Below are 12673 nucleotides of genomic sequence, written 5' to 3' on the forward strand. Positions count from 1 at the left end.
ACGAAGCACTCGCTAAACGGCTAATTAGTAATTTCACGCAAAGCTATTTTTCTCTTATGCCCATACACCAAGTTATGGTTTATCCGTTTCTTTTCGTTTTTACGGATCACATCGCAACGGGCTAAAAATGATCATTATTCTACCATTGTTTTAACAATAAACAGTCGAGTGGTAATTTGCAGTATCGATTGTACGTGGCGAAAAAAATTTTTGAATAATTTGAATGGATATTTGAGTGGGTGGAAGAAGGGTGTACTTTGTAAATTTTTACGAAATAAAAAAAGTTTTGGAATAAAGATCGCTATGGTATAGATGACGTTTTGGTAAAGTTTTCAATGGTTGGCAACTGAAAGACGAGAAAAAGAGAATGAATAGTGACGAGAGAGTGAAAGAAGGAGAGATATTATCAAAATTTAATCTAATTAGGAAAAAATTATTTTTATAATTATTTATTTTTAGATAGTAGAAAAAATATGTTGTATTATTAGTGAATAATGAATAATTTTATGAAATGTAATATATGTCCTTTTTAGATTCTTTTAGGTTCAATTATTTTCAATTATTGCCACAAATTTTAAAAATTTTTTTTTATACAAGTATTAAAGTTAAGAGTTAAAAAAATTAAATTATAGTTTATAGTTTACAGATATTTGTATTTAATTGAATAGTTTACATATATTTTTTAATTATTGAAAAATTCTTTTGCTTTTTAATGAAAATTTAAATACAAATTTTATATACGTATAAAATAGTTGAAGGAAATAGAAAACTTAAGAAATGATTTTAGAAATTATTTAATAAACATAAAAATTACTATGTAAAAATATCACAAACTTTGTTTAAGTTATAGGAAACTTAATATGAATATATAATATTAATACATTGAATATCAATTTCATATTACAATTATAGAAAAGACATTAGATTAAGAAGAATGTATGTAAGTATTACATATTTTCTTATTATATTTTTAATAAGAAAACATAGCTAGGAAAATATATTATTTGAATAATAGATTATTTGGATACTGGAATTTTGTATAATAGAATATTTAAATATTAAATCTTAAGATATTAGAAATTTCATTGTATTAGTTTAACACGTATCACGATATATGGATGATAAGAATATATTTTAATTTTTTTTTTAAGATTATCAATTGTGTTTCTGCATAAGAGCAATAATCTTCAAATTGTTTCTGTTTACTATTAACATGTTACTAAAATAAATTTTATTCTCAACTTCTGACTGAAAATATTTCAATTAATTTTGCATAATTTAAATTAAGATTCTTTGTTGAATGCAAGCGTCAAATGGATGAAATTTTGTAAATCGATAAAGTTTAAAAAAACAGCAAAATATAAATTATAGATAATAAATAATAAATAAATGTTAAGTCATTTATGAATATGAATAAAAAAAAATAGAATTTTAGTAAGATTCGTGTACTTGAGACTAAAATTATACTATTATTAAAAAAAGTAGCAGTAAATAATTCTTTAACTGTAAAATTTCTAAATCTTATTGAATTAGAATATAATAATGATAAATTATTATAAATTTAGATGCTACATTTATTTACTAATAACTTTTTGTAAGTACCTAAATAAAATTTTTAATTTAATTAAATAATTCTGATTGTTTTAGTATTAAAAATAAGTAATTTTATTATAATAATATGAATAATTAAATGTTTTGAATTATATTACAAAATAAACATTATGTTTTTGATTATTGAATCTTATCTGAGTTTTGAAATCGATGCAAATATCTTACATTTCTTTCAATATCTTGAAACAAAAGAAGATTTACATCGTTTTCCATATCATTCTAGAAAAATTTTTTTAATCTAGAAAAATTTTTATTTATATTACTTTTAAATTTGTTCAACTTTTTTTATTTTAGAAAAATTTTATATGAAATAAATGATTAATAACACGATTTTATTTTTATTATTCCATTTATTTCAATTTTTTTATTCCGAATAATAAATAATAATGTTAATTTTATACCAACAATAAGCCCAAATATTTTCTGAATTTTACAATGAATCACAGTTTCATAAATCTTATTTTTTCTTTCTTTAATTTCTCTTTTACACGTTCATTTTCCTCCCTGTTCACTGATGGTAATTAAAACGATCACATTTGGGAAATTAATTAATCCGCTCGAACCCTCGTCAAACGACAAAGAACGTCTTTCTCATGGCCCGAAAAAAAAAAAAGGAAGAACATTGTCCAGCTGCGAGATTCAAGATGTTCCAAGTCACCGTAGCGCCGGAAGCGACTGCTGACTCGAAGATTCTTCCGTCTTCGTGAACCAGCTCAGCTAATCCACGAAGGTCCGAGTTTTTCTCGTCTTGTCGACGATTCCATTGAAGAAACTGCCATGGAGTCTACCGTGGACTTCGCGACAAGTAAGGATGAGTTTGTTAAACGACTTCGAAAGACAATGCTTTCGAATCGTTCGTTTCGTTTCGATCGATTCTCGTGGGTCGTGTACGACGCGGAAAAACTCTTAACTCGAGGACCGTCAGTTCGGTTTCCGCTTTCAACTCAAGAATTTCCTTCCTCGAATCTTTCCCAAGATAAGACGTCCCATTGATCGATAATCTTAAAAAGATCCAATATCCTCGAGAACTCTATGATTCTTTTCCATTTCTAGATTAACTTGCCTTTTTATTTTCGAATCTCTTATTTTCCCGCGTTTTTGAATTATCGTTTGAAGGATGAATCATTGGGTATCGTATGCAAATAAAAATCTTTATTAACGATTTTTCAAATAAATTTATGTGAATATTAGTATTTGTATTTTCAAAAATCAAATGATCGAAAGGATTATGGAAATTGAAAAATGTTATTTACTACTAATTTTAATGTTATTAAAATTAGAAGCAGTGATGATTAAGAATATTTTCAAAGATTTTAAGAAAATAAATAATTCTTGAGTTATAAGATCTCGAAATTATATTAGAATATAATAATTTAGATTAATTTTGATAATATATTTATTTAATAATAATTTTTTGTTGATAAATAAATGGCAAATAAATAAAATTTTTAGATTAAATATAATGTAAATTATTTTAATATTTTCGTAACAAAAATATTTTATATCTATCAATTATATATCTACAATTTATTTATAATTATATTATTTTAATTTTATATGAGAATTTCCTATTTCCCTTTTCTACAAAGCATATTTTATGTTTATGAAAAGTTAAATGAATAATTTAATGTAATAATTTAAATAAAATAAGATTATCAGTATTTGTTTTATCAAAACTAGTCATTAGTTATTAAAATTAAAAATGATTTTTTAATTTTAATAAAATTAAGAATATAGAATATAATGTAGAATATAATTATATATTAATGAAATATTATTTTGAAAAAGTGAAATCAATCTTTAATATCTTTTTATTCTTTTCATTTTTTTAAAAATATAATTTCATAATAATGAAAAGAAAGGTATTCTTAAATGAAATTATATTCAATTCATGAAAAAAAAAAATTTTAATTAAACTAATTTTCAATCCGAAAAAATTTTTATATGATTTATTAGATATACAGAAATTTCTATTAAAATTATAATTTTCGATTCAGATTAATTTTCTTATAAAAGATAATGTACAACGATTTTATTAATTAATCATGTTGCAGTAATTGGATATTTTTCAAGTTCTTTCCATTAATATGTTAGAATCTACCAATATAATTTTCATTCCTGAACACATTCTAAAGATACCTCAGTTAATATTTCGCAATATGCATTTAGAATCCTTATCGTATGCTGCACAGGTATTGCAAAAATGGAAATTTGTAGATCTAGTAAAATAATCTAAAGTAAAGCAAAAGGCGTCATAGAAACGACAACCGATAAGGGAAATGAGAGAACAGATTCTAGGACAAGATTAACCAATAAGATTCGAATTGATAAAAAAAATATATAAATTGAAAAAGAAGAAGAGCAGGAAAGACTCGAAATAGCTACAATGTTGAGACCAAGATATCTCCAAGGATATCATTAAGAAGTGGTAAGATAAGTACATATTTAGTACGTACGTAATAAGATTTTAAATGCATTGGAATGTAGAATTTAGTATAAATTAATTTAAATAGTGTATTTATAACTTTATAACTTTATAACTTTGCAACAGCAATGATTTTTATTTTTACATAATAATAATGTATTACATTGATATTTATATTTCATTTTTATATTTCAATTATATTATTATAATATTATTGTATTATTAATAGTACAATTGTTTTTTTTAACTGTTTAATGGTGTAGTTTTATTTTAGAAAATTAATAATTGTATAATATATAAAAATAATATTTTAATTTTCTTTTTATTAAATAAATCATTTATAAGAGAAATGCTGAAAATCAATAAAATACAAATAGAAGATATATTGTGCAGAAAGATTAAATTAATGAAGAAAAATTGCACATTTAAAATAATATTCAGCAGTTAAAGCAATAAAATGTTGAATTATATTTTTCTACTTGAATTGAGTTAATAAAACATGGATAATTCATATCAGATAAAAAATATTTTGATTAAAATATTACATCAGTTTTTGAAAATGAACAATTTCAAAAAGATCGTATGTCATTCACAAATTTATTTTATAAAGATGAAATTCTATAAAAAAATATTCTCTTCTTATTTCAGAAAATAATATTAAATAAATTAAACAATCATTGCAATTTATTGCTCAAATTATAATATACAAATATTTAGAGAAGATATATAAGTAAAACTATTTTTCAGAAAAATATTTGCTATACTTTTAAAATAAATGTGAGCATATTACATACTATAAATAGTTTATTAAATTTGATAGAACATCGATCTAAAGATAAATGATAAAGTTATTAATATACGAAATTTTTTAATAAGCGTTTCAATAAATATAAAAAATCATTTATTAATATATTATATTAATTTTATGATATTTATATAAAATTTAAATAATTTAAAAACTGTACACATTTTATTATTATATTATTTTTATACTCATAAAATATATTACTTTTCCACTAAGCTGATATACATTTTTTATCATATTTAATGAAACAATCATAAAATATGAACTTATATAATACCTGTATCAAAAAGTGTGGGAACGTTGGTTAACTGGAAATTTCTGAGGTAATTCGAACAATATTTTCTTTTGCAAAAACTTTCGTTTCGATTTTGTTAACAAAAACCAATTATAGAGCACGTAGACGTAGTCAAGCCACAATAATAACGAGTTAAAGAAAGTGTGTGAATATCTATTACTACATAGTATATCACTATTATCTACTATACCACTATTATCTATTATATTATTATCTTCTATTGAAATAAAAAGTGAGAGAATTTATATGAAAAATTATTTTCTTTTCAATTCAATCTTTGTTCGAGACATTTTTTTCTCGTTCACTTCGAGATAAATTAATAAAAATTCTCCTTTGTGTATTTTACATCACATGCAAGTAATTTAAATAATATTTTGGATATTACGAATATAGAAGATCACGTGTAATAATTTTAATATAATTAAAATAATTTTATAATATTCCATCAAAAAAGTACATATATACATCCAATGAGAAAGAACTTAATAATTCATACGACCCAATCGATCTCAGCATCACTTTTTGACGTATTTGAAGTATTACGGTTACTGGCCCGACTTTGTCTTATGTTCATTGAAATATAAATTACTGAAGAATGTATGCTCTTAAATTACAGTATCCATTTTCAGCACGTAACTTAATGTCGTAGAAATTTAACGAGGAAATTTCCAACATTAAAAACAAAATTAAGTTACATTGAATATAAGTTAATTACCTATGCAATATATGGGTTACATTAAAATAATTATTTTGATAAGCTGTTAAAGACTTTTAATGTTTTATTGAATGCTCGATAAATATTCTATTTGATAAACAATTTTTTGTTCCTAACTTGAAGAATCTATTTAGTAATTATTAACAAAAAAAACGGTTATTATCAGTTATTTATCAATTGAATCGTTAATATTATTTTATTATAAGTAGTAAAATATATCTTCATTCCACCGAGAAAAGTTCGAATTTCTATCTTTTGATTAAGGTTTTTAAGAATTAAGCAATAATATATAATATATGCAGAATGTTAATATATCCGTGAATCGATTCTAGATATCAAAAACATATAAAATTTGATATTTATAAATATTATTATTGAAATATATTGAAATATTATTATATTTATTAAGTTATAAGCAATTTAAATTGCAATTACGTTAGATGAAGCAAGATAGAAAAAGAGCGAAACGACAAGGTAATCAAAGAGATAGAGATATCATTAATAAATAAGCTCCAACTAACACTTAAAATACTTTCAAAATTCATTGTAAATTTGTCAAATTATAAAACTGATTTTTTATATTATTTTATAAATAAATAATTGTCTTAAATACAATCCATCTTCTTACGTGAATTTCAATAGAAATAAATAATAAAAATAATAAAAATGCTAAAATTTATAAACGATATTTATTATGTTATGAGAACAAGAAATATTTTTTTAAAAATTATCATTTCAAAAAAAACAAATATATTTGTTACGATATTGAAACTTGGAAGTGAAAAATTGAAAGTGAATAATAATGAAACAATTAATTTCTATAAATATAATTATAAATATATTTTATTCATTTCAAAATTCATTCTTGATATCTCATTTTCAATATTTCGTATAATAGAAATCCGATCGCGATAAATATTCCAATAAATGATTTCCTTGGGACAATAACATTCCTAATGGCGCTTTATCTGAAAGATTATTGTGAAAATTAAGAGAACAAAATTATAAATGCGATCGGTACTGTTTGTAGCACGGAACACAGGTTGAACGATTAAGCCGGTAAAAAAGGAAATCATTATTATCGGTAGGACAAGCAATTAACCATTTCCCACTGTACGAATGAATGGAAGAATGGCAGACATGGTTATCCATGAATTACTAAAACAGTAACGGAAAATGGACTACGGTACTTTTCACGATGAGCGGCGAATTAATGGAGTTCGAGACTAGGAAGTCTTGTTTACGAGCGACACAGTTCATCGGAGCATAAATACGAGGAAAGGAAAAGAGAAGATCGTATATAAGGTGGACAGAAATCGAATGGTAAAGTGAAGAAAGAGAAAAAGAGATGGGGATAAAATCGAAACGATCGTTATAAATGCATTACTATTGTTCAGAAACTATTTCGCTGAATCATTACTACTATAGTTATATTGGAATTCAAAGTATGCAAAAACATTCAGTTACTAGACTTTTCGCTGGGAGAAGTTTTTACGCATAAAAATAGAATAGAAGATTTTTGAATGTCAAAATATTAAAAATAAAAAGAGAATAGAGAATGGAAAATAAATAAGAAAATAGAAATAATTATTTTTATTATTTCAATGGAATACTTTTTGCTTTCGTTTAAGTATTACTTATATGAAGAAATTAAAATTTACATTTTAATATTAAGTTATTGAAATAAGTATTTCATTAAATTGTAAGAATAACAGTGTAAATAACAGTACTCTGAATAAACAGTTTTAATTGTAATATAAATATTATTGTAAATAAAAAATAAAATATAATTAATTTTGATGTTCATTTACAAATTATAATTGTAATTTACAAGTAATTATATTACATATCATGTATTATTTAGGATATTTTCATTATATAGAAAATTGAAATGAATTTGTCATTGTCTTCGAATAATGAAGGTTATAATAATGAAGGAATATGATTCAATGATAACTTGATGTATAATTTCTTACTTTAGTTATACGAAAATATCTTGCTAATTAATCACTGACATAATTTCCTTAAATTATACAAGAGATATTTCAGTTTCAAAAGATATTCCATAGCACTTCACTTCGAAGATTAACGATGATAGAAATGAAAATGAAAATTGAAAATTAAATTGCAAATGAAAATTAATAGAATAGAGGAAAGCAATAAAAAAGGATGTAAAGTTTCTATAGAAAAGAAACAATTTGCGGACGTTCTAAAGAGCTCTATAAACGAGCTTAGTTGTCTTTTAAATAGGGAGAAGTACGGTGCAATTTCAATGCAAACTTGAAAGAAAAGAATGAGAGAGGTAAGGATGAGAGAGGTGCTCTTAATGCGGAAAGTTTAATGATATTAATGAAAGTGGTATAGTAGGCTGGGCTGCGTTTTCAGCATGGCAACTTTAATAATGTCTGGTTCATTTACATTCTTTCAAGTGGGAGAGAGTCAACAGATTCCAGTTTAAAACTGGCGTCGATCTGAGGCTAGACGATACTACCCTTAATTATTTTACGAGATAACGGATCCATTCTGGAAAAGCAAAAAATTTGAACAACTTTCATTTGATAAAAGGTAAGAGTTGTTTCATAACTGAGTACAAAGTGTCCCAAGTTTTTTTCGATTAAGGCTACTGGAAACCATACAAAGAAAGTCTTAATTTCATTTTTTATTAGATTGATCGCATGTGAAATGTCGATAGATGTTTGAATTTAATGAATTAATGATTATCGTTAAATTTGGTTTTAATATATTAATATATGCCAAATAATATATTATTTATGCTTTATATTAAATTATTTGTATTAGATATTATATTATGAAATTATTAAATTATTAAAATGAATAAATTTTTTTATCATAATTTAGTTACTAAGAGGTTAATATTCTATTAATGCCATAAATATTATGTATATTTATATTGTGCATTAAAAAATAAGTTTTTCATACATCATATATATTGAAAACATCAATATATGATTAAATATATAATAAAAATTCTCAATATATAAAAACAATTAAATAATCAATATTTGATTTCTTTATATTTGAATTTAAACTTAGAAAAAGTACAATAAAATTGTTTTAAAAAATTATATTTATTTTCATCATTATAGCCATTTTATTAGTCGAACTAGATAATTAGTTATTTTTAATCTACTATTTATTTTAAAAAAAACTATAAGAATTGCATTCGAAAAAATTCAAATTTTTGAATCTAATTTTTATAGGTTTTGTACAATAAAATTATTTGACATGTTTATTAACTATATTAATAATTATATTAAAATTATTTCAACTAAATGTATATGCATAATTTTATTTGAGAAAACGATATTTAATATACATATAGAAAAATATGAAAACATAAATATATTTATTATATGAAAATAAACTGTAATAAACAATGATAAACAACAAAAATAACAACAACATATAAACAATGATAATACAGAACAATACATAAAGATTTACAATACTTGTATTTTATTTAATATTAAATATTAAATCCGTAAATATAATGAAATTTAAATTATTTTTTAAATATTATAAAATCTGAAATTAACAAAATTAATCTTCAAATAAAAGAATTCTATTTTCAATTATTCATTAATTTTTCATATAAAATTATCCTCCTTCTTAAGTGTACTAACATTTATGGAATATAGTTCTATATAACAAAATATTTAATAAGATATTTATATAATGATTGCAAGATATCTTTGAATAAACTGAAGAAAAAAATAAATGATTGAATTTCAAATATAATAAGATTAAAACCACTAATATTCATCGCAAAGTTATAAAAATAATTATACATATATAATAAATCAAGCGAAATATATAGATCATAATATATTCGTGAGATAGTTTTAAAGGTTCGATTTTAGAGTTTAAAACAAACAGCGAAGTTTCTATACAAAAATATTGAAGCTTATTTACTAGGTTATAAGCATTTTAATTTCATTTTGCACAATGACAATGAAATCTGTCTTTTTCTTCTCATATTATATATCAGTTTATTCAATCTTTGTCTCGTTTTCTTTAACAAAAATTCAAATTATTTATAATTCAATAAATAAAATTAATCGAAAATTAATTTTTGTATAGCAACTGTTGTATTTGTTTTCATATCTAAAATCGATTTTTCCAAAATGTCTCGCAAATATATTAATATCTTATATAGATATAATAATATAATACATATAATGATATGAATAAATTAAAGATTGAATTTTAAATGATGAGATTAATTGTACATACTTGTAAAAGCTAAAGATTTCATTCTATTACTATTCTATTCTATTCTATTTATTCTCTTTTCTATACAATTATAAATTCTTGGTACGAATTCGTACACTAAAACTATCAAGATGGTAATAAATTTAAATTAGCTTCAACAGTTATTGGAACTTACAGAATGTTTGATGATAAAAGAAATATCTTGAATAAAATTCAATTGTAATTATTAAAGCAGTCAGTTTACCTGAAACAAAAATAAAATAATAATTAGTTTTCGTTCGTCGATTGCTATAATGTTTTCATCAATTGCATTTTATTTTATCTGAATATTTATGCTTTCGTGAAAATTTAAAACAAATTTTCAAAAAACTTATTTCTATTCTATTTATATTTTTTGATATTGAAATATGAGCTAATTAATTTAAAAAAAAAATAAAATTAAAAAAATCACAAAAAAACTAAAAATAAGAAACTTGTGAATAATATGAACAAAAAAATTTGATAATATATATATGCAAAAATTTCATTATAAATGAATAGAAATAAAATAATACATTAAAATTATCATTATAAATAAACAAAATAACAGATAATTATTTTATAAAAAAACAATTAATCAATATAATTGTCATTTTTTTTCGATGATTTTCTTTCATTATTGAATTATATTTTTATTACATTTATTACCTTTTTTTAATTATATTATAAAAAGAATCACAACAATTTTTGATTTCTCTATTTTTAAAATAAAAATTCTTTAGAAGCTTAAAAAAATCATGTGTCTGCATATTTTGATTGATGAAAAATATAAATATAAAAAAATTTTTATTATTATACATATAACGACAAGAAAAAATTATCGAAAATAAAAAAAACGATTGTATTATAAATAAATTATTTCTGTAACATAATAATTCACTTACTTATAACAAAACTCATCAAAAACGCATGCACGAAAAAATTACACGTATGTACATAAGCTTGAAAACAACATGACCAGTTATCACGATATACACGATTAAAAGAAATTATAGAGAATTCATTCTTTCCAAGAAGAGAATTCTATAATTCTCTTGATAATTCACGTGTTACAGAAATACATGCGTATTAGTTTCTGCGTTTAATGCACAGGAAATCGAAAACACAGTCGTGAATATAACTCTAATATCTTTTATTATACTATTATTATTACTCTCCATCATTTCAGTTCGAGAGAGGATATATTTTAAGGAAAAATAAACAATATTTCCAGGTGCACGGAAGAACGATTGCCTGAAGGGAGATAATACCAGAAAACTGCACGCCAATTTACAGAAGAGATACAGAAGAGTTTGTTGATGAAATTATCGATAAGAGCTGTCGGTGAATAAACTTTATTTCAAACCTAATAGAATATAATAAATTATATTAAAATTGATTTTTTATTGACCATTTGAGATTAAATGAAATAGTATATGTATAAAAATAAGTATTATTATAAAGCAATTTATATACTTTATTTATTAAAATATTTAATACAACGTTATTAAAATATAAATTATGAGATTTTATATAGAATATTCTTTATTATGTTATTTTTATACAAATATATATGATGACGTGTGCTTATTTTTAAAATAAAAAATAACGAGTAAGCAATCATGCGGATTATTTAATAAGTTTGTATTCAACACAAGTGTCACGAAATGAATATAATGCGAGCGAATTCCAATTATAATACTGTCGTTTAAAATTCGAACGCAGCAAGTTTGTAATGAATATTATTCTCTAATTTCGTCGTTCAGAAACTTATAGTAGATTTTGTAAGAATAAAAATTTATTTTTATTTTATTAAGAATGAGAATTTATTTTATTATTTTCACATTTGCTTTATATTAATGAAGTCTTTACATTAATTTAAACTTTTACAATTTTTTTAATTTTTAGTACCAAAATCGTTTATTTCTCAAATTTATGAAATTTAAAGTATTTTAATGTTTCACAAACTTCTTATTTTATTACAGAAAAATGAAAACATTATTTAAATTAGGTTTAAAACACAAGATTAAGATTTGTCACAAAACAAAAAATTCACAAAATTTCATTTAGTAACGATTTATTTAATTACAAATTATAAGTCATTTTTTCTGTCGAAAGGGAATTAGTTCATCAGAATCATAAGAAATGTTAATATAATTCAAGAAAAATAAACAAGAGTATTAGATTTGTTATACATTATTTTAAATCCAGAAAATTATATATCTTTGTCTAAACTTTCTTTTCTTATAACTCTTTAATAACTGGCGATTAAGATTACTTTCAGAATATTAGTCAAGATGATAGTTTTGACAATATATTAAAAAATTGTCAAAATAGAAGATGAATCATTTTTTATTCATGAATATCGAGTATGTATTCTGTATATCGATTGAATTTTATAAATCTATGAAAATTGTATAATACTTATTTCTAAAATTTTATAATAAATATTTTTAACTAGATAAAGATTTCATTCCATTTTATAAATAAATAAATTAAATAAATTGATGCGAAAAATATTTTTATTTATTTTGATTGGTATTTTGATGCATGAACAAGAAGTTAATGATG

General features: G+C 22.1%; 1 protein-coding gene across 12 annotated transcripts in view; it reads right to left on the reverse strand.

Annotated features, from left to right (window-relative positions):
- The window catches only part of LOC107993170 (CCR4-NOT transcription complex subunit 6), a 587279-nt gene that overhangs the window by 301865 nt on the left and 272741 nt on the right, over nt 1–12673 (reverse strand). For 3 of the 12 annotated variants that reach the window (XR_009830494.1, XM_017049440.3, XM_062076965.1), the window contains one exon: nt 9848–10328. The exons of 8 other annotated variants lie outside the window; for them this stretch is intronic. Coding sequence is in view for 3 of the 4 variants with exons in the window: in XM_017049440.3 (XP_016904929.2) it covers nt 10246–10328 (83 nt within the window). In the remaining variant the exon portion in view is untranslated. Of the gene's footprint in view, nt 1–9847; nt 10329–12673 lie in introns of those variants that run through there. One more of the 12 variants, XM_062076966.1, reaches the window with a different exon arrangement.

This window comes from Apis cerana, linkage group LG7, assembly GCF_029169275.1.
Source record: "Apis cerana isolate GH-2021 linkage group LG7, AcerK_1.0, whole genome shotgun sequence".
Taxonomy (NCBI): Eukaryota; Metazoa; Arthropoda; class Insecta; order Hymenoptera; family Apidae; genus Apis; species Apis cerana.